This window comes from Furipterus horrens, unplaced genomic scaffold (assembly GCF_987537825.1).
Source record: "Furipterus horrens unplaced genomic scaffold, mFurHor1.1.pri manual_scaffold_3, whole genome shotgun sequence".
Lineage (NCBI taxonomy): Eukaryota > Metazoa > Chordata > Mammalia > Chiroptera > Furipteridae > Furipterus > Furipterus horrens.
Genome location: NW_028327173.1, coordinates 35784802 through 35808422, shown reverse-complemented (window position 1 = coordinate 35808422; position 23621 = coordinate 35784802). Strand labels below are relative to the sequence as shown.

The 23621-nt window shown below is 43.1% G+C and overlaps 1 protein-coding gene across 1 annotated transcript in view; it reads left to right on the top strand.

The window, feature by feature from the left end:
* The window catches only part of RAB3B (RAB3B, member RAS oncogene family), a 50478-nt gene that overhangs the window by 14647 nt on the left and 12210 nt on the right, over positions 1-23621 (top strand). The window contains exons 2-3 of the mRNA XM_090269450.1: positions 19781-19899; positions 22735-22859. Coding sequence (XP_090125576.1) covers positions 19781-19899; positions 22735-22859 — 244 coding nt within the window. The remainder of the gene's footprint in view (positions 1-19780; positions 19900-22734; positions 22860-23621) is intronic.

The window sequence follows — 23621 nt, the reverse complement described above, 5'->3', positions numbered from 1 at the left end:
TTATGCATACAGACAATCACTCAGGTAATGCGGTCATAGGCTTATGCCCTTTGAAAACAGAAAACACATGTTAATTTATGTAACATAACCAACAAAAAAGTCTCTAAATCTGTAAGACTGTCTTATTGGGAAGACATACAGTTGCAAGGCACTTGACATTCTACTTGCCTGCAACTTGAATCTCTTTGGTGATATCACAGATATGGTTTAATTTTCAAGTGAAACCATTTTTTAAATGAGAAGAAACTTTTAAGACGGTTAGCTGCCCTACTTTACAGAGATACTATTTTCTGATGAAGTAGGAAGCAAGGTCATCAGCCGAGAGTGAGAATGAGGGAGGAATTGAGAATGTCGTCTAGAAATAGACTAGGGAAAGGTAATCTGATTGCTGATTAAGGTTCTCCTTGAAATTAGTGATCATAAATTTATATTCATGAATTCATGAATCTGAAGCAGGGTTGTTGTTTTTATGGTAACCATGTTTTGCTCTGTGGATACAGTCATAGAATAGGCAGAATTGGCTTTAGTGGGTGTTGTTTTGCTGAGTGAGTATGACAAAGCGAAGAGAGCCTAGGGAGTCAGGGTGTGTGCAGGGAAGCCCCTGACATAATCGACCACAGAATTCAAGTTGGGCAGAAAGGGAGGTGAGGACACAAGGGAGAAAGGACAGTGAAAAGATGGTAGGGGTTGAAGACTGTTAAGCTGGGAATCTAAGAGTGAGCAGGAAAGATCATAGCGACCTGAGAGTGGGAGACTTGAAATTACCATTGGTAGTGAAAAGGTACAGCATATGATTGTGAGAGCGATTGCTGAGGTAGGGTTAGAGATCAACATCACTGGAGGAGAGGAGTTTGGGGAATTGAGAGTCTGAGATGTTAGGAGGCTTATCTGTATAGATTTTGAATCACCAAGAATTATGGAGAGAGTAACCATAAACCAGGAGCTGCTCAGTGGTCAGTAGAGGGATAAGTGGGTGGCATAATCTCATGACGTGAGCGTCAAAGCTGGAGGTTTTTTCTTTTAAATCCTCACCCAAGGACATGCCTATTGATTTTAGAGAGAGGGGAAAGGAGGGAGAGAAACACCAGTGTGAGAGAGAAAAACCAATTGGATGCCACTTGCACGTGCCCCAACTGGGGACCGAACCTGAAAGCTAGGCATATGCCCTAATGCAGAATCGAACCCATGACCTTGCGGTTCTTGGGATGATGCTCCAACCAACTGAGCCACACCAGCCATGGCTGGAGGCGTTTTGTTTTTTGAAGGAGGAAGCAGATGATGAGAAGAAACATATATCCCACCTCCTGGCCCAGTGATTCAAAGGTGGTGAGAGAGGAAGCAACCATCAGCTGGGGGCTTTAGGGGATGCCATGTCCTCAGGGAGAGCCAGGTGAGAGTTAAAGCATGAAGGTGAAGACATCCAGGAGAGAGGATGAGGAAAAAGAGATTTTTCTGATTACTGACTGTGAATTCCAGAAGGCCCAGGGAGAGCTTTCAGTGAGGAGGGGAGGTGATGGGGATAGAAGAAATGACAGATAGAATCCAGGGGGGGTCTGACAGGCTTGGCCTTCTTGCCGTGACTGACATAAAGGGATAAAAGGTGCAACAAAACGCAGAGAGATGCCTCCACAACAGGCAGTGACTGTGTAGGGGGAGTGGGAGGGGCCTGGAGTCTTCTTGATCCCTGCTTTTAGAGGCCCAGAGGCTGGTGGAGGTGAATGCCTGGTGTCCCTTTCCACTTCCTATGTCAATAATTATTGTGGCAACTACCATTTATATAAAATATCCTCGCCTATAAAATGGGACTGATCACACCTCGCAAAGGGCTGGCGTGAGCTGACAGTGGCACTGGCTAATACCAGCACTGTGCTCAGAGCTAGGTGCTGTTATGATTCCTGTTTTACAGGTAAGTAAACTGAGGTTGAGAGAAGTTAGGTGGCTTCCTCAAGTTCACTCGAATAGCAAGAGGCAGAGTTCAGATTTGAACTGAGATCAGTCTGACTTCAAATCTCATGTATCGCCTCTGTCCTGTACCTCTCCCCTCCTTGTTATATCGTCACATATAACAAGGGCGTCTCAAAAGTACGCAACAGGTGGTGAAAATGTTAAGAGTTATAACTTATTGGGCAGCAACTCTATGCTGTGTGAGTGCTTCAATGCTTTTTTTTTTTTTGTAATCATCACAACTATTCTGCACAGAAAAGATGAGGAAACTTTAAATTAAGGAACTTGGCCAGCTCTTACCAAGACTAGTAAATAGCACAGCTGGGATTCACAATTAAGGCTGGATGACACAGAGCCTGCGTTCTTCCCATACCCAACTGCCTTCCTCACCCTTCCCACTGCCCTGTCATTCACCAGGGACCTCACAGGTGGTTGAGAGTGAGAGTTCATGTCATAGCTGGAATTTGGAGCCTCCAAGCAAACATTCTCAGAAAGGGATGGGTTATCTGTTGCAAATTGTCTCTTGCTTGCTTTCCAGCTCCCCTTGCCTTCTACCAGCCCTCTCCTGTCCACCCCACTACAGCTTCACAGATGATTCTAATGGACACCCAAGGCTGTCCAACCCTGCTACATAATTAAGTATCTTGGCCCTTAATGTAGTGATTGGTCCGTAAGGCGCTGCCGCATGTTCTGGGAGTGTGAGAGGAGGGGTGGAAGCTTGATGAGTTCAGCTGTGGTACGAGGAGGATGAACACCTGTGACAAGTAACAAGGTTTCTGATCCTCAGTTTCCTCAACTGTAAAATAGGAATAATATTTATGGCTCCTTCTTTGTAGTGAAGTGAAGATGAAATGAGACACTATCAGGAGAGGCCCCAGCGTGGTGCCTGTAACTTAGTAGATGCTCAATACATTGGCTTCAAGTTACAGTGAATGGTAGAGCTGGATAAGTTCATGAGTGTCCTATTGTGCCATACCGTTGTGATTAATCTTGGTTACGGCCACTTTTAAAGAGTGTGAGTTGTGGTGTTTAGAAGGCAGAGAAATTAGATATGACTCATGGTCCTTTTCCCCCGTTCTCAGTGGGTGGAGAGAGCAGCAGTACTCTGCCCCTGAAGAGGCCCAGTTGCCTTCAAAATGGGAGATTCCACTCGCTCACTTACTTGGATCCTGTCTGATGTGTTGTTAAAGGCAGGGGTGGGAGTAGGGGAGGCCATTCAACTGAGGATTTATAATTCCTTCCTTCTTCAAGTCCCCTTCCCGCACAGCGCTGTCCCACACCTTGGGTTGCCAGGTGACAGCTGGAAACACTTATCCTCTCTGTTCTCCTGTGCTTCTCACTTTCCTCCGTGAAGTCTATCGACTTTGTGCTAATGGTGGCAGAGGCTCCGCCGAGCTCAGGCCCAGGGGTGGAGGTGCTGGACAGGGGGAGATGATGCAAGGTCAAGTCCAAGGGAATGTCTGTTCTCCCTGTCCTGAGCACCTAGCTCAAAACTGAGGGCCGTCCTTTATTCCTCTCAGCTCTTGTCCTACTCATCCAGTTGTTCATAAGAACAATCAATTCTGTCTCCCAAATTTCTCTTGAATGCATTCTATCCCATAAAATTTATCCAGGGCCGACCGTGAGCCAGGCTCTCCCTTCTACCCCTTTTCTGCCTCAGTTTCTTTCCCCCTTAGACTGTAGCAAAAGCTGAAATGGATCTTCCTGCCCTCAGTCTGTTTCTTCCGTATGCTCTCTGATGCAATCACTCCATTGCTTAAAACCCAGGGAAGGGCTGATCCTTGATTCTAATAAATTCCTTGGCTGGGCACTCCTTTCTTGCCTTCCCAGGCCCCATCTTCAGTCACTTACACTTCAATCAGTCTAGGCTCCACCGACATGTTCTCCAAACCTCCAATCTAAACATAGGATGCATGCCCGTGCACGCACACACACACACACACACACACACACACAGAGCAAAACTTAATTTTTTTAGAACAATTTTAGGTTTATGGAAAAATTGCAAAGATGGTACAGAGTTCCCTTTTACACCATACCCATTTTTGCCTATTATTATCATTTTACATTAGTGTAGTACATTTGTTCTAATTAACTAATATTGATACATCATTATGAACCAAAGTTCATAGTATATGCAAATTCCTTAGTTTTTACCTAATATTCTTTTTCTGTTTCAGGATCTTATCCAGGAAACCACATTACATTTAATTGTCATGGCTGTGAGAGTTAGGGTGCCCTTTTTTGCTTCTTGCTTTCCCTTATCCCTAAGAATTCCCCCTCCTCCCTATTTTCCGCCAGCAAACTTCCACTTGACTTTAAACGCTCAGTCCAAGTATAATCTCCTCGGGGAAACCTTTGCTGACCCACCTCTCCCCTAGCCTGGGTCAAGGGCTCCTCCTTTGCTCCCCACACCTACCGGCTGTGTTGCAACTGTCTGCAACTTGTGTTGCTCCCAGGCTACAGGCTCCCTGAGGAGCTTGATTCATGTGCACGGCTCTGTCGCTCAGCGCAGGGCCTGGCCGAGAGAAAGCTTTCAGCAAAGGTTGGCAAAATGAAATTGAGCACTCAGGCTGTGGCTTTCTACCTCTTAAAGTCAAGGCCAGCTGTTCTCTCTGGACCTGGAATATGACCTTTCTCTCAGGCCCAGATCCTGTTTTGCTTCTCTCAGGAACCTCCTCTGACCAGTTCTGCCCCTCAGTGGCTGGGTGGCCTGAGGCTCCTCCTCCTGGGTTAGACTCTCCGGAGAGGGCCTGCTGCTTTCTCACCTGCTTTCCTCTCAGCCCTGTGGACACCAGTCCAGTCAGGTCATCGGATGCATCCGTGATCTCTTTTGATCCTGAAAGGCGGTCTTGTCATCCTCATTATACACATGAGGACAGTGAGGCCCAGAGAGGTGAAATGTTTGTACTTTAGCAGAGGTCACAGGGCTAGTGAATGGTTGAAGTGGGACTTGAACCCAGGCTTTGGTGGCTCACTCTCAAGCCCGGGCTCTTCCACTAGACCACACTGTTCCTGCATGGAAAAAGGGAGACCTAATACTGAACAACAATTAAGGGTCATCCTGGAGCCGACCCAGTACATCCTCACCTCGTCCTCAGGGACTGTTTTAAAATAGGGCTCCAGGCTGAACCCACAGCACCATAAACAGGCTGAACCTATCAGTTTCCTCAGGTAGGGCTTGGAGGAAAAGGTAAGGGGCAGTAAGAGAGAACAGAAAGAGTGAATAGAGAAAATCAGAGGTGGTTCTAAGGTTGGACACTGTAAGGACAGAAAATGTCCTCTCAGCATACTGTCCTCCCCCACCGCTGTGCTGCTGTGTCTACTGATTGAGCCCAAAGGCTAGCCTGCACATTTACCACCAGCTGAGGCATAATTAGCCCTTTAATTTCCTTCCAGCGGAAGTTTGCTCAGGCAGTTACCAGCCCTCCTTTCTGGGCTCCTCCCTCCTCGCGCTTTCCTACACCTCCAGCTCCTCTGGGAGTCTGAGGCCTGTCCCGGGTGTGGCGTCAGGGGAAGAACACAGTTATCGAGGCCAAGCTGTAAATTGAATAAACATGACTAATGGTTATACAGAGCATTGCAGCTGTCCAAGCGCTGCCACAACGCTTATCTCATATTATCCTCCCAACAATACCCAGAAAAGGATATTATTATCAGCTCCATTTTGCAGCTAATGAACCAGCTCAGAAAGTCAGGTGCCAGGTCACATGCTAGGAAGTGACAGAGCTGGATTTTGAACACAGATTTGCTTGACCCCAAAATTCATACTCTTACCACTGCCCCTCAACAGTACCCACTTGTTAAATGCTTACGGTGTTTAATTAATGACATGTAAGTGCTGCAGGAACACTAAAATATTAAGGAAGTGATAAGAATGAGGATTTTAAGAGGTTTCTTGGAGGAAGGAATCTTAACTCTTGAGATGGAAACAGAAGTGGATGCTAAAGTATAGAATTTAAAAAATATATATATTTGTCTTGTTCCCAAAGGGATTTAAAGTGACAAAGACTAGACAGAATGAGAGACTTCATCTGTTTTGTTTTTTAGTTTGGTTCTGTTGGGAGAAAGCCCCCAAAGTCTAAATTCAGGATTGATTCTGAAGAACTGACATGTAGCCTTATTAGCCTTATTCAAATTCATAAGAACTTCAGTAGGAGACACATATATACATGGGCAAAGCAGCTACTTGCTCCCAGTGGTGGTCAGATGGGAAAAAATCTATCCCCTTCCAGGACAGGTTCTCTTTTTTTATGTAGGGGGTTAATAGTAAAACCACACAGTGGGTAATCACTTAGATTCCCCAGAAAGAACAATGCATTTCTAAGTTAACAGATAACATCAGGCAGTTCTCTACACTCCTACATTCATTAATCTCCTTCCTGGGAGCATGGTGTTTATGCTTTCTGGGTAGTCAGCCAAGCCTGAGACTACAGAGAGTTAAACAGTCACAGGTTAAACAGAGAGTCTAACATTTCCCAGATGCCTTTACTGCTGGAGCCATATTGTATCTTTGACTTCCCCTACAGGTTCTAACTCTAGCCTGATTTTTTTTCCTCCAGGTATGCTGCTCCAAATGCCCTCCTTGCAGTTCAGTCAATCCTGAAACAAAGCAAAACAAAACAAAAACTCAGAAAACAAAACTAGAAGAGTTTATAGTCTGGTGGAGGAGGTAAACATTTTGGCAATGCATACAATATTTCATTAGAGAGAGGGTAGGATAAGGGTTAGGAAGGCAGTGAGGTCTGACTCTCTGGTACAGATCTTTATCAGCTATATGACCTTATGTTACTGAACTAAAGTGAGGTTCAGCTGTCCACTGGCAACTATAGGCAATTTCCAGAAACAGAGGTTGGTGAGGAAGGAAAGAGATCTTTATTAAAATGCTGTGCAATTTGGGAGGATTGGGGACCCCCTGTCTTCAGGCACATCTCTTCTGCAAAACACAAACAAAACCCAGGCACTCCCAAAAAAGCCCAAAGCCCAAAACAATGCCCAGAATTCCTGTTCCATCCTTATATATCCTTTGGAGCCCAAGGCAGCTAAGCAGGTGGCTCTCTGGCTTCAAGATCCCTCCTCCAGTCTACGAATGTTGTTGGAGCCATCATCAGCCACGTAGCTTGTGGCTCCCAGGGCCAAGAAAGGTCCCATAAGCCCCAGCCTGCAGGTCCATGAGGTGGGTCAAAGAGAATGCAGCTCTCCCTTCCCTCAGTTTATATGTCCCAGCCCGATCCTGGCCCTCCAGCCAATCCCAGCTTTTCCCCAGGCTAAACTTACAGGTCTTTCTCTGGCACAGCACTTCCCTCTGCCACCATCTTGACCTCTAAGGTACAGGTGGCTGCATCCTCTGGTTTCACCCCACCCAGGAACCAGAAGGAAGTAGAAGGATTTTTTCCTTAGCCAAACATTCCATTAGCCTTGCTCATGCTCAGTGCAATGACTTCCTTCCGTCTTTGCCCCAAGGTGGGAAATCTGTTGTCATGTGCTCACTTGGTTAAGGGGCTACAAGGCACCGTCCCTGTGGCCCCTTCCCCTGCTCCTGTTTGCACTCCTGGCACTGGCCAGGTTACACCAGTATCACTTAGGCAAGTATTTAACCTCTGAGTCTCAGTAACATCATCTATAAAATGGGTATAATAATGGAACCTCTCTCAGAAAGTTGTGAGAATTAGCACGGTGCTAGCCACACTCTTAAGACTCAACAAATGGGGAGCTTCTGCCTGCAGGTATTGGGGGAAATGTGAATCATAGATGAGAAAGATTTGAGCTGAATTCTGAGTGGCAAGTAGTGATTGGTTCAGTAGAACAGGGGTCAGGCTGTTCCAGGCAGAGGGAACAGTATGAGGAAAGCACAGAGATTCTTGAGGAATACAATGTTTGGGACCTGGGGAGTAGCCCAGGGTGGTAAGAACTTGGGGAGAAAGAATGGGAGGGATGGTATGAGCTTAAGGCAGGGAAACTGTTAGGTTTAGAAAACTAGGAGTAAGTGGAGCACTCCTGAAAAGCAGTATAACTCAGGGGTCAAACTCCTCGCTCCAACATTTGCTAAATTGGGCAAGTACTTCACTTTTCTGTACTTCAGTTTTTTTGTCCTACTGGCCTCAAAGAGCTGGTTGTGAGGATTGACAAAGTAACATATGAAAAGCACTTGCCACAGTTCCTGGCAGTTAGTAAACACTCAATTCATGTTAGCAATTATTATTATTACTATCCTGATTTCTTAGAGCTACAAGTGGCCATAAAAATTATGTAGTACAATACCCCCTTTTTAAAATGGAAAACCCAAGGCCTAGAGTGGAGTGGGATATTCATAAGCTCCAAAGCGAGTCAGTGGTAGAATTAAATCATATCCAGGCCTCCAGACCCAGCCTACACCACGTGCCTCCCTTACTGTCGTCAGGCTGCCTCTGACAGGTTCCTCTCCCTCTCAGATGATTATCCTCCCCTACCTTGTAAATAAATTTCAAGGCCTTTGCTTTGTGGAGCTGAATGTTTATCCTATTTTTAGAACACTCTGGCACCTGTATGCAAATGATCCTCAGGGAATTTGTGTGCTATGGTGACTTGGACCAACTCCCAAAAGAAAGCAGCCATGAGACCAAAAGGAAAGCACAGCCCAGGGCAGGATGGAGCTCCTGGACTATGTTTCTAGTTGTCCCAGAAGTCCTGAGAACGTCCTTCTAATTTCTTGCCTGCCCTGTATATATTCACTCTTGTGTCTCTGTTTGGACATGAGTTTATAAGTAGGTCCCGGGGCCAGGCTCCAAGCTGAGGTTTTGGAATGTCATGTCAGAAGGTGCTGCGGAACCCACGCCTGTGGACGTTCGCATCAGCTACAGTGCTGGCTCAGATTTGGGGGAAATGTTTCTTACCATCAAGAAAATGGAAGTAACATTGGAGGGAGAAAGACAACTTTATCAGACAACCCAATGGTTCTGCCCTGTAGAGCTGGAGAGAACTGGACTCATGAGATGACAAAAAGGTGGGGAGAGCGAGGCCTCGAACACTTCTCCCAAAGGCCAACTTCCCTGACTTGTGGCATAAGCAACTGCGACCCCATCCTCAGTGGCTTCACCACTGAACCACACACACTTACTGAATGTCCTCAGTGGCTACCTGTTCTCTGTAGGACAATGTTCAAGCACCTGATCTGTCTTTCAAGACCTCCATGATCTAGCTCTGCCTCACTGCCTACCTACTTTCTTCCCCACCTAGTATTTTAAGCACTGCATTTCAGAAATCTAAAACACTATCAACTGTAAGACACATCCTTATTTCAGGGATGCTGAAGTGTAAAAAAGGAGATACCTTTGAGTCCTATTTACACTCCAATGAAAATAGAACTATTCGTACTCTACCCAGATGCCATGCTGTTTCAGGCATTACTATTTTTTTTTCTTTTTAGCTTTTTATTATAGAAAATTTCAAACATTACCTCTAATAGGGAGACTAAATAGTACCTGGACCCCATCAACCATCCACAACAATTATCAACTGGTGGTTTGGGCTCCATGTTTTTCCCATAGTCCCTTCTCCCTGGACTATTAATAATAATAGCAACTGCCAGTTCTTACTATGGGTTTAGTTTTTCTTAATGTAAAAGTAATATATGCTCAACTAAAAAAGTACTTCGAAATTAGAGCCAAGCCTAAAGAAGAAAACATTATCGACTTGGTTGGTTTCTTTCCAGTTTCTTTTCTGAATGTTTACCATAGTTTAGGTCATACTATACATTCAATTTTATATCCAGCTTTTTTATATAACACTGTAAGTATAGTTAACATTGTTAGAACATTTTTATGAATATGTTTTTAATGACTTCATTGTATCTTATAGGGAGGATACACCATATTCATTCATTAATATTTGTTGCACTTACCTTGTGTTGGGCACTCTAAACAATGGTAAAAGAACGAGACACCATCTCTGGTCTCTCAAAGCTTAGTTTTCTCCATTGTTGGAACATTTAACTATTTCTCAATTTGGGGCTGTTTTGAATCATGTTGCAGTGACCACTGATCATCCTTGTGTGTAAAACATTCCCTAGGTTTCAGATTATTTTCTTTAGACAGATTTTTAATAGTGAAATTTCTGTTTACCTTTGCCAGCTTCAAATATTATCTAATTCAATATGTAAAAAATAGTATCTCATCATTTTAAATTGCATTTCTCTGATTTCTTATTGAACAATCATTTATATATTTATTAACCATTTGTTTTCTGCAAACTGTGTGATCAGGGGCCTATTTTTATCACCAGCAATTCCTTAGCACAAGACCTGACTCACCTCCCTTTACTTGCTGTGTCCCAGGGATTTATTAAGTATAATCTTGTTCCAACCTTCTCTTTTTCCTCCTGGCCCCCTCCCACCTCACTTCTTCCCCCACCTCTTCCTATCTCGAGGAGGAGTTGGGTGAGTCACATAAAGGATACCGCAGGTGGTAAATGAAATGAATTCCCCAGAGAGACTTCTCAGAATGCTCTGAATGGTGCTGATGTCAGTTGAAGGCAAAAAAGAGTGAAGAGATAAGGGGCTGGTGACTCTGATGCTAAATTTGTCCATGCCAAAGCCCTGGAGTGTTATGGGTGATGATTCATTCATCAGGTATCTCTAAGATACCTGTTATGTGCCCAGACCTGTGCTGGGTACTGACGAGGGCTTATCAGCTGGAGAAGACACAAACGAAATAGGTTCTAATCAATAATCAATTATGTACAAGTCAGAGGCATTCAGACTGAGTGGAGATGTCCAGCAGACATTTGGAAATTTCCATCTGAAATTTGGAAGTGAGGGACCCAGGGGAGGATAAAGAGGAGAGGAATAAACTGGTGAAGAGAGGTTTCACAGAAGCTGAGGGAAGGAGAGCTTTCCAGAAGAAGAGTGTGTGTTGGGAGATGTCATTTATTATTTAGAGAAACAGAGAGATTACATTATCTATCCTTCTCTCATTCATTCATTCGTTTGTTCATTCAGCATTTTAAAAATATTTGCCAGGTGTCAGGCATTGTTCTAGGCATTGCTGATGGTTCAGAAATCACGTCACAGTCCCTAACCCACAGTCTAAATGTGGAGACTTAAATGAGAGTGGAAACAAATCCCTGATATAGGTGTGATGGTGCATTCACTCAAAAAATATGTATTGAACATCTAAGCTATGCCAAATACATTGAGGAGCAATGAAGGGAAGCCCTATGACCTTTAGTTTATCTGCGTGAAGTAAAATGTAGTGCCTACGTCTTAGTGGAAATCATGGAATTGAATTGTCATATCTGTAAGAGGTTTTGAGCTTTGCGTTTTTGAGGGTTTTGTATGAGAGACCAATGCCAAAAATAAGAATCCAGGGCACTTATCTTTCTGGGCCTTCATTTCCCTTCTGTAAAATGAGGGATTTGATCCTACATATACCTATCACAGGATTTGTCACATGTGAGCAACTTCCCCAATAGACTAAGAATTCTGCGGGCAGGGGTCACATGGATCTTTTTCACTGGCTAAATAAATGTTAGTAAATGGCCTTCTAGCTCTAATATTCTATGTTCCTTTGTCTCTAAAATAAGGGCCCAGATACATTTTGTGGAAGCCCAGAGGGAATGATGATGAATTTCAATGCTAAATTCCAAAGAACTTCCCAGAATAGATGCCCTTTGACTTAGACCTCAAGAGTTAGGGCAGGAAAAATGCTTTATAATCCCTAGTCTTGAATTCCAGTGACATCTTTCCTGCCCTCTGCCCTCAAGGATCTACCAGTTACTAGCCGTGTGCCATTGAACTCCATTTTTGCTATCTGTAAGTCAATAATGACAATAATACATTGTATGCTGGAAAGAACACTGGATGTGGAGTCAATATTTGGGTTGGAGTCTCAGCCCAGCTGGAAAGTAAGTAGCTGTGTGACCTTGGGAAAGTCACTTTACCTCTTTGGATCTCAGTTTCCCTACTTGCAAAATAAGCTGTCAGACTTAATGAGCTCTAAGATTATTGGTTTCTTCTGACTGTAAAAAGTCTGCATCACAGGGTCATTGTTAGGATTCAATGAGATGATGCAACAAAAATGCTTGTGAACTAGAGTGTGGTCTATACAGCTGAGGATAGATGGTATAACACCAAGCCAGTTTCAAGGGAGCCATTCCCCAGTCCTCTGCTTCTGCCTGGCTCCACTAAACTTTCCCGTAAAGCTCTCTCCCTCTGGTTTCCTCCCATCCCCTTGGGACATACTGGCCTCTTCTCCCAGCTGCTGCAAAATACAAAGGGCTTGGAGCTTGGCAACTGTGGGTCCAATGGTGGGCGTGGGGAGAGCTAGCCTGGAAGCTCACATTACCTGCCTCCCTAATGCTCATCATTCCCCCTACCCCCACCCCAATCTGTCCTGGAGGGAGTGAATTGAAGAGAAGGGAGAGAGGAGTCTGGCTGGGGAAATCAGATATATAACAGGGCAGGATCCAGGGATAGAGGCCCCAGAGGTAACCTCTTACTAGATGTGACCTCCCAAGTCTGTCACTGCTCTGGGCCTCCCCCTTTTGTCTATAAGATGGAAAGGAAGTAGAAAGAGAAGGTGGTTTGTATAATCTCACAGACCCTTTTCCAACCAACCCTGAGGTCCTAAATGAGTTTTCCCTACTCAGGACATTGTCAGCCCTTTGGGTTTCATTCACCAGCATTCTTATTAAGTGTCTACTATGTACAAGATGCTATAGTTGAGGGCCTGGGATTTAGCCAAATATAAGATTGGGTCAAGATGCTCATAATCTGAAAGAAGAGACAGATAAATAAGCCAGTAATTATAATAAATGTAATGTGTGCAGTGATATAATGCTAAACCGGAAAAGGGCAGAAAAGAAATTTACTTTGTGGAGGGAAAGGAGGCCAGAGAAAGCTTCAGAGAGGATATAACTTTTGAATGGGTTGTGAATTATAAAAAAGGGGATTCCAGGCAAAGATGGGCATACAGCACAAGGCCCAGAGGTGTGAAGAAACAGTGTGTTTGGGAAACCACAAGTAGTTAGGCAAAGCTGGAACTCATTAGTTCAGTGGAAGAGTAAGAGGGAAGGAATCGAAAGGGTCTGTACATTCACTGAGAAACTTGGACCCATTTTGTGGGCTCTGTGAACCTAGGAAAGGGATTTAGACTGAGAGGAAGGTGATGAGCTTTAGATTTTAGAATGACCTATCTGACATTCAGTGTGCTCTATCAAAAATGTTACAAACATCCAGTAAATCCATCCTTTCAACAAGTGTTTACTGGAAACCTCCCCCACCCTACATGCCAGTACTGTGCCAGACACAACAATAAGCAAAAGCAGACATACTGTTCTTGTGACACTTGCAGTTTGGCAGGGGAGACAGACCTTAATCAAATAATTACACAAATAAACACAAAATTACAATGGTGATGAGCGCCACAAAGGAGAAGCACGTGGTGCCAGAAGAGCGTGTAACTGGAACATTTGACTTTGCCAGGGTGGTCAGGGCAGCTTCTCTGATGAGCTAAGCTCCAAAAGGTGTTGCTTCAAGGAAAGGCACCATGAAGTCTCTACGAGAATGGGCCTTCTGGCTTCAGAATCTCCATCCAATGAATCAAACAAGTATTGTGTCCTGTTCATCCTTTGATCTTCACGACCTAGCCAACACTTGCCATAGAATCAGCACCCAGTGAAGATTTGAAAGAAAAGAAAGGGAAAGAAGGAAAACCCCAGTAGACACTTTAGATGTTTGCAGGTAGCAGTACTAGTCCCCAGAGTACTGAACATCTTCCTTCCTTCAGCTGTTAGTTCCTTCAGTAAGTTCACGTCACTGTCATGGTCATTCTGCTAATGGTCAAGGTCCTTGGGACAGTTCATTTAAAATGTCAAAGATGTAGCCTTCTGCAAAGAACATTGGTTTCTTGGGTCCAGAAGCCCCTTTTCATCATTCACTGTTTTTCACCTCTTCAGCACTCCATTGTGTCTTTTGTGGATGAAGATATTGGTCCTTCTCTCACAGGAACCCTCTAGGAATTAACTGAGATAATAAGAAAAACATTTGTAAACTCCAAGAGCTAAACAAATATAAGATTTAAATATCTGGAGGGCTGCCACATGAGTGAAAAAATTAGATTTAATCTTTGTGTCTCCAGAGAACAAAATTAAATCAATGGAGAGAAATTATCACATGCAGATTTCAGCTCAGCAGAAGGAAGAAATGTTCAAATAATCAGAACTATCTATCAGTGAAATGGCTGCCTTTCCAACATTGGAAACACTCAATACAAGTATGCTATGGAAGAAATTCCTATTTTGAATGAGAGGGTGGATTGAATAACTTTGAAGGTTTCCTTTTAACTTTAGAATTCAACAATCGGATAGTCAAGACAAGTGAAGGAGCTGGGAGAGGGCATATGTAGCAGAGAAAATAGCATGAACAGAAATATGGAGTGGAAATAAGTGTGGTCAACCATGAGGAAATTCCAAAAAGAAATGAATGGTCTATTTGAATGGATTATGCAATGGAAGGTAGAGAAGATAACTGATATTGGTTACACATAACCTTTGTGCCAGACACATGTGGTTCAATTTAAGCTTTGTGGGTGATTTCCAGCCTTACGGTCTGGTGGAGGTGAGATTGTTGGCCCCAGGAAGCCTTAGATGTTGATGGAGGTCTTCCGGTCTTGGAAGCTGTGAAGTGGGCTACGTCCTGTCCTGCCTGGGCAGTAGATTGAGTTAAAAATTCACAAAGACAGAATTTGAATCCTTATTCTGCCTTCTTATGCGTACTTCATGACTTCAGCAATCTACTTAATCTCTGTGGCTTTCAGTTAATTTACATATAAAATGGGGACTGAAACTTTCCTGCTCCAGGCTGATGTAACAACAGTAATAATGTAAAGAGCATCCTGGGAAGAGCACAGGCTTTGGAATGAGAGAGACCCAGGGGTGAATCTCAGTTGGCCATGAACTGGTTGCAAGGTCTTAGCCAAATTTTTAACGTTTTCTTATCTGTAAATAGAAATAACAGTATTTCAAGGCTCTTTTGAAAATTAACTAAAATAAGAAAAGTGCCTGGCATATAAAAATACTCAACTAGCAGTTTTATTTTGTTGCTACAAATAGTAAATGAGGGGCCATATGTTAAGCACTTATCAAAGAGCCTAGCACATAATTGATGTCCAGCTACCTTCCTCCTTGCTTATGTGTCTGTCTGCCACACTGGTGGCCAGAGCAGTGGCTTGCTTAGCCTGGTGTCTACTCTCTGGCTTAATGCTTAATGCTCTACCGATATGAAGAGCTCAATGAATGTCTGTTTCTTAGAAGTGACTTGATTGCTCTTGATGACATGGTTGGTCCCTTTCCTCAAGTAGCCAGTGAGTCATGCCAATTTCTTCTCCTTCCTGTCTCCTCTCTGGTTCTATTTCTGACTTTCATCAGTGGGAGGGGAGTCAATATTCATCAAAGTGACTTTTTTTTTTTTTTTAAATAAAAGAGGGAGGTTTAGGAGCTATTCTCTGGGCTACTTTCCATTGAGAACAGGATTTTGACAGCTGGATTGTTATTGTTTCCGATCTTGTTTATATTTAGGTGAAATAACAATGACAGCAATATCAACAGTAATAGCAGCAGCTACTATGAGGTTTATTGAGGTTCTACTGTGTGCTTGGCACTCTGCCAGGTTCTACTCACACGTTATCTCTAATCCTTACACAACAACTTAAAGGTTGGTATTATTATCACCCACTTTACTGATGAGGAGATTAAGGCTTGAAAAAATTAAACAATAATGAAAATGATAAATTCCCATGTTTGATTTCCTACTATGAGCTAGACACTTAAAAAACATATTATTCCATTACAAAAACCCTACGAAGCAGGCATTAGTATTTCCAGTCCAGATGTGAGGAAGCTGAGTCTAAGAGAGATGGAAAAAACCAAGCTGTCTAAAATCATACAGGTGGTGAATGGCAGAGCAGGAGTTAGGCCAAGGCCTTCTCAACTCTTACATTCATTCATTCCCTTTCTCACTGGCCATTTGCTAGTCTTTGAGGGAAACCTCATGTTGAGACTCTGGCTGGAGGGAGCCCTGGGTAGGTTTCATGAGATGGAAGTGACATATGACATGAGATACATCCAGTCCAGCTGGGCAGAACCTGGGAACCTGCTCCTGGGGCTGACTCTGGAAGTACAAAAGTAATAACTCATGCCCATTCGGCACTTACTATGTCCTAGGAACTATTCCAGGCATTTTAGATATAATAACTTTCTTAATCTTCACAATAACTTGATGAAGTAAGGTATTGCCCAGGGAGGGGATTATACAAGAGCATGAGTATTGGAGATGGTGATCACTGGGAGCCATTTTAGAGACCACCTCCCATAATTACATAGTTAGTAAGTGGTGGAACAGGGACTCACACCCAGAAATCTAACTCCAGAAACCATGCTAACCTCAAAACTATATGGTCTTTTTATTTAGCAAGCAGTACTTGAATCCCTACTGTGTGCCCAGCGCTCTGCCAGGCACTGGGACTACAGAGATGAAACTGATTCCATGTCCAAGCTCCTTTATTATTCCATACCAGGATTTCCAATTAATTGGACATCAATTGGTGACAGGACTCTTCTGTCAAAACCTGGGGCACAGGGCCAGGCTCCTGGCAGAGAGGGGGGACTAGAAACTCTCACAGAGAAACAGTGTAATGCAGGCAGAGTGAGAAGTGCTGAGACTTGGAGGCAATGCTTTTGCTCAGAAATCTTACCTGAGAAATGTGGCTTAATTCTAAACCCTAGAAGACAAGATTTAGGGTCTGACCCTGCAGATCTGTGGGAGAAGTCTCATCTGTGGTGTTGGTTCTGAGGAGCTCAGGAAGCAGAGGCAAGGGCTTGAGGGGTGGGGTGGATCAAATATGGCTGCACTGTTTCATAGGTTTACACACAGAGAGCTTTTGTGTAGATATGGCAGACAGGGAATTTTTCTCTGAGTAGCGCCTAAGATTCCCAGTGTTAGATGTTCACTCACTCACTTATCCATCTCTTCATTCATTCATTAATTCATTCATCCACTCACTTATTCACCAGCTAGAGAAAATTCTATTTGCCAGACATCTTAGGGAGAAGTACTGTATGTAGTCAGAAGAAATACTCTGCGAAGCTTCTTGAGGTGAAGAGTAAGATACCCAAAGACCACGCTCGATGAACAGGAGATGGTGATTCATATGCTCTCCAAGGATAGTGAGTGTGTTTTGTGCAGATTTTGTTTGGCTGAGTAATGTGCAAGTCTGGGCCAGAGCTGAATGGCTGAGGCCATGGAGAAGCTGAGCCCTGCCAGAAGCATAACTGTTGTCCTTGATTTCTCATCTCTTCACATCTAATCTGTCACCATGTCCTATAATTCACCTCTTAAAGACCCCTTGAATCTGGTTCTACTCTGTCCCCATTGCTATCACTCTAGTTCAATTCCCAATTGAGTCTCATCTGAACCACTGCAAAGATCTTTTAACCAGCATTTCTGCTTCCCATGTCTTCTCCATTCTCCACATCAGTCAGTGATCTTTCTAAAATTTAGACTTAATCATGTTAATCTCATGCCTCAAAATCTTTGATCCTAAAAGATAAAGTCCAAACCCCATAGCATGGCATTCAAAGCTCTTTCTAGCTTCATTACCTTCTGATTTCCCATTTCCCATCATTCTTTAAGTTCTAAAGTGCTCACTGGCAAAACTTTCTTCTGCCAAAATACCTTTCCTTCACTTCTCTGCTAGGAAAACTCTTTAGAAAAGTCCCTGTTGTCCTCCTTCTATCACCAAATAAACACATCTTTAGGCAATGCTTCTGGGCTTGGTACAGATTCGCCTGTGGAAGTCATTATACTGTCTCCTCCTGATCATATAATAGGATTGCACTTTCTTGGGTGTGGGCATGTGACTTGCTTCCGCCAGTGAAATGGGAAAAGTGGACGTTTTAAGAGCCAACACATGAGTCACACACTTTCTTTTCCTCTGGTAGCTGCTTTGTCAGTCTTTGTCCTAGGATAAGAAAGACAGAAACCAGAGCACCCAGCCAACCCTTAATTCTTAGTGGATATGTAAAAATAGTGAAAAATAAAACCTTGTTGTTTAAGTTGTTGAGGTTTGTGCTTGCTTGTTACTGAATAACCCAGTCTATCCTAACTGGTATGTTATCTCTGCATTGATACCTTCCATAACTACCTACCTTACCTGACCGTGTGACACATTTTCTTTATACAGCTTATCTGGTACTGATGACATACTGCTACCATTTGCTAATTATCAGTTTGATATCGTACATCTTAGCCACCTCTACACTTTTACTGAGGCTTCCTGAGGGCAGGGATGATGCTTGTTCCATTTTTATATCGCACAAAATATGGTTCATGGCCAAGGCAGTATAGTGTAATAGGTGTGTGGGAGTCAGACAGACTTGTTTTTAATCACAATTCTGACACTTAGTGGGCAATCTCTCTGGACCTCAGTTTTTCTCATCAGTAATAATATATACTCTACAGGGTTTTCCTAAAGGTTGTGGATAACAGGTGCAGTATATGTACAAATAATGGCATGCTTTGATTATCATTGTTCCCATTTTCATTGTAGATAGTTTTCAGTAAGTGCTTGTGAATAAATTTTTTTTTGATTGAGATGTAGTGGTATGTGCATTGGACTTGGAATCAGAAATCCTGGATTTAAGGCATAGCTTTTGTCACCAGCTTTGAGACCTTAGGAGAGTCTCTTAATCTCTCTGGTTTTTGTTTTTGTTTTCATTCTCAGCTATAATATGTAACAACTACTTCACAGGGATTTGATAACATTTAAATGAGCTAACATACGAGGAAATGTTTTATACATACCCAAGCACCACACATCCTAAAACTGTAATGAAACAGGAGAGGTTGGCTGGCCCCTCATATAAGGACTGTGTGGACATTTGTGAAGCATCCCATTGTGCTCCAGTGACACTTAGCTGTTGGTCTTGTTTTTGATAGCCTGCTTACGTTTGTTTCTCCAACTAAACTGTGAGCTGCTTGAAATAAAGAATTGTCTTCGTAATTTCTTGGTAAAAATATTTATTTCTCCTTCTGTAGGAGTAATACATGCTTATTGGAGTGAAAATAAAAATACACGAAGGAAATAAAAGTCCTGGTAATTCTTGTCTCTCATACAGCGATAACTATTAACTTTTGATGTGTTTCTTTCCAGCTTTCTTCTCTGCGTAGACACTTACAAGACTTGTATCATATCCCAAATATAAGCATTGTCCCATGCCATTAAATATTCTTACACAAATAAACATATAAAATTGTTATATTTTATCCATTCTCCTATTGTTGAATATATAAGTTGATGATACTTTTCTACTGTCTAAATAAAGTGGTGACAAACATTTTTGTGATTAGGTATTTATCTGGTTTACTAATTTTATAGGAAAACATTTTAGGAGAAAAAAAATCTAGATCAAAGGGTGCAGATATTTTTAATGCTCCTGAGACTTCCAAATTGATTTACAGAATGATTGAACCAAGTTCCACTCCCATGAGTAGGTGAGAGGTTGCACATCTCACTATATCCTCATCTATAATAGGAATTATAATTAAAAATTAGATTAAGACCCTTTTATATAATAAATATCCATTTATGTTTCTTCTATGAATTGTTCATGCATCTTACCCATTTTTCTGTTGAGATTTTAATAATATTCTCATTCATTTCTATGAGGTTTTAAAAACCATTTTATTCTAGTCACCAAGTATAATACAGGGCATATAATAGTGCTCCTATTAGTTAATTGTCTGGGGACTTTTTAGAAACAAAAGCAAACTTTAGGAGGCTGACTCTTTCCTTTTCCCACCCAGGACACAGCTGGGCAAGAGCGGTACCGGACCATCACCACAGCCTATTACCGTGGCGCCATGGGGTTTATTCTGATGTATGATATTACCAACGAGGAGTCCTTCAATGCTGTCCAAGATTGGTATGAGATTCACTCATTCATTCATTCATTCATTCATTCATTCATAAAACTATTCAAGAAGACCTGAAGTGTGCTGTGGGCTAGAGAAATCTGGATGAATCAGATTGGCTCCTGTCCTCAGGGAATTCATGGATGAGAAGAGAAGATAGATAAGTAAGCAGGCAATGAAAATATCATGTGACAGGTGCAGTGATGAAGAGAGTCACTGGGGCTGGGGGAGCCCAATGAAGGGCTCTGACCCAGCTTGGAGAGTCAGGGAAGGTGGCCTGCAGTTGTCTACACATATGCTGCATGTTGTAAGATGAATAGGAGTCAGCCAGAGGGTGAATGAATAAGAATGTTACAGGGAAAAATAGAGATGTGCATAGGCAAGGAGGTAGGTAAGAGGGTAGAAAGAGCAGAGGTCAGAAAGGATTTTGTGTGCCGGAGTAAGAAGTTTGGATTTTATCCCACAGCTGATAACATTTGAACAGGAAATCAGCAGGTTCAGATTAATGTTTTAGAAAGATCATTTTGGCCATAATAGTGAGTGAACCCACATACTGCTTCCCTACAAAGTTTATCCCTAAGCTGGGGTAGGGGTCCGGGAATACATCCAAACCAAGTTCATAAAGGTTCAATTCACAATGGAAATCAGCACAGCTTCCCAGTGGTACAGCCTCTGAGCAGCACATTTTTCTTCCTGGAGCATAAAGTACAGGGAGAAAGGAGCATGAGGGGGAGGACAGGTGAGAGGATGGGGTGAGGACCCTATGCCCCTATCAGTGGAAAGGATGAGGATGGGGGAAGGTGGAATCTGTGCTGTGGCTCTTCTTCAGGATCAGAGAGGCTGAGCAGGCTGGGCATAGAGCAGTCATGCCAGGCAATGCTAAGCTTTTCTCCTGCTCCCTTTTGCCAACCGCTGCCCTTTAAGGACTTCCCATTTCCCAAGGAATAGTCGTCATGACTATGTGAAGCACTGTTTGTACCTGGGGGCCTTGAGCTGAGAGTCACCTTGCAGTCTGCCTGCTGCACCCCCGCTCTAAACAGCGGCACAGGCTGCCACCTGCATGTCTGTCATTCATGCTGGTCTGTGTTCTCCTTCTCAGCCTCTTGGTCATCCTCTCCTTCCTTGTTTCTCCCCCTTCCCTTTAACAACTCCTCTCTACCTTCCTTCTTTCTCCTTCCTTTCTCTTTTCTCTTCACTCCTCTTTTCTCTCCTCCTCTTTCCCTTCCTTATTCCCTTCAGTCATGATTTTTTCTCCCTCCTCTCACCTCCCTCCAAGGAGTGATTAGCTCTTTATTCAAGTATCTCCACACTGGTCATTCCTTGTTGGCCTTTACCTCCTTCCCTTTCTCCAGCAGTCCGTGTTCATTCCGCCTCAGGAACACAGTGACTTTAACACCTGGTGACAGTTCCTCCAAGAATAACCTGAGTTGCTAATCTGGGAGCTGAGAGTGGATGGGGTGGTAGGAGGGGGGGAAATGAAAGGAAGAGTTGCAGGAGGAAGCGTGGAGAGCAGCCCCAGTTACTGCCTCAAGGCTAAAGACTACCTACGTATCTCTTCCAAGCCTTGGCCTTTGAGGTTCGCCTCTGAGAAACTTGGTCCTAGCCTAGCCCCCACCTGCCATTGAAGCCCCAGTGCCCAGCATGGAACCTACTAGCTCTTTGTTGGCCCACAGCAAGGGGCAGTTGACTGAATCCATCCTCTGAGGGAACGGCTTCTCACCATTAAAGAAAGTTGGTGGTAGAATCAGTTTTAGGTCCAGGTTGTAGTTAGGATTGAGTTAGACTAAGGGTCAGTGTGTTAAGATAGGGTCATAATTTTAGAGCTACTTCAGGATTAACCATTTGTTGGCTTATTCATTCATCAGATAGTCAGTCAACCTCTCTCTGTTCCCTTTGCTCTGGGGGCTGGCACCCCAAAGATGAATAAGCCTGTTCCTGCCCTCAAAGGAAGGACAGGTAAATTCAGCCAAATATAACAGTAGCCACAGTAAATGTATAGGAGGGGCAAATGGGGAAGTAACCATTTTTACCTGATGGGGTGGTTGCAGACAGTTAGGCCCATCACACACAAAAATGTCTCCACAACATAAGGCTCCTATTTTATTCCCTCTTTTATTTTGTTTCTAATTATAGAAGTAAAACATACTTACTTTCAAAATTTGAAAAGTATTGGAAACTTTTTGTATAGTTTCATAATTGTTGTACATGAAAGAAAGCAATGCTGACATTTTGGTTTCCACAAGTAAACATGATCTAAGGTTTATGATTCACAGAGGAGGAGGGAGAGGCTAGCTGGGCCCGGAGAAGTCTCCCCACAGGGAACTGTGGGGTTAGCCTTGGGCCTTGGAGGATGAGTTGGTGTGGGAAAGGAATTCCCAGTACAGGCAAAGCCACATGCCATGGAAGGGCATTTGGGGAACGGGTGAGAAGGCTTGTGAAGTGGAAGGAAGGACGATGAGGCTGGAGATACAGGAGGTGAATGGTCTTTAACACCTGACTGAGGGACCTAGACTTCATTGCATGGGTAGTATGGGAGAGAAAGCTTTTAAGGAAGAATATGGTCAGATAGACATTTTAGAAAGCGTTCTCTGCCTGGTGAGAACAGGGATAGGCAGATGCATTAGAAGAGGGTTCCAAAGAGCTAGGTGTGGTTTACAACCAGGGCTCAGGGGTCAGCATCTGTGATAGCCAGTAGGGGCAGGTATCTGCCTCTGTCCTCAGCTGGATTGACAGTAACTTGGGTGTTGCTACTCCCATGGAAGGGAATTCGTTTCTTCAAGCTTCATAGTGTCCTTTTCAGTTTAAGGAGGTGTCATTAACATGGTCCTCTCTCTTTCACTCTTTAGGGCCACTCAGATCAAGACCTACTCCTGGGACAACGCACAGGTGATCCTGGTGGGAAACAAGTGTGACATGGAGGAAGAAAGGGTTGTTCCCACTGAGAAGGGCCGGCTCCTCGCAGAGCAGCTTGGTATATACACAACACGTGTGCATTCGTGTGTGTGCATGTGTGCATGGGATTGTGGTGGGGGGGTTGTGACTGCGAAGTATGTACATATGTGCTCTGTAAGTATTGTTTTATATTTGTGTGATGTACATATAGCTTTGTGCCAGGTAATTCTTTATTTGTTATATGTGTATATTTTGTTACATTGAATATATAAGTTTTAAAAAAATGAACTTTTTAAATCAGCTCTTTCCATAAAAGAATTTGAAGTGTTTTATAAAAATCATCATAGTACATTTAAAAAAATCTAAATAAGTGAGAAAATTGGAGCAAAGGAAAAGCAAAGGTGTGAGAAAAATAAGAGTAAGTCAGGGGTGAGATAAGTGTGTATATTGTCAATTCGTCGGCATACGCAAGAGTTGGGCCTAAATACTGGTTTTGAGCTTCCTAATAATCATTGCAAAAAGGGAAACATAATCAGTTACATGGTTCAGAGATGAATCTTAAATTTAAAAAAAACATTATTCCAGAGAAGCGCTGCTCTTTATTGGCAACTGAAGAGCAGGCTATATTCTTACAGTAACTATAACTGAACATGATAGGTTGTGTCTTACACTTTCAATGTAAACTGATCCTTCCTCTCCAAAACACATTTCACAACAAAGTTATTGTGTGAAGGGGTGAAACAATGTAGCTTAAGTATGTAGCTCATTAATGCGCTTACTTTTTTCCAAGGTTAAAGCATCTTGATTCTTGTGCTCCATTGAGACCCAGGTGCCTTAGGTG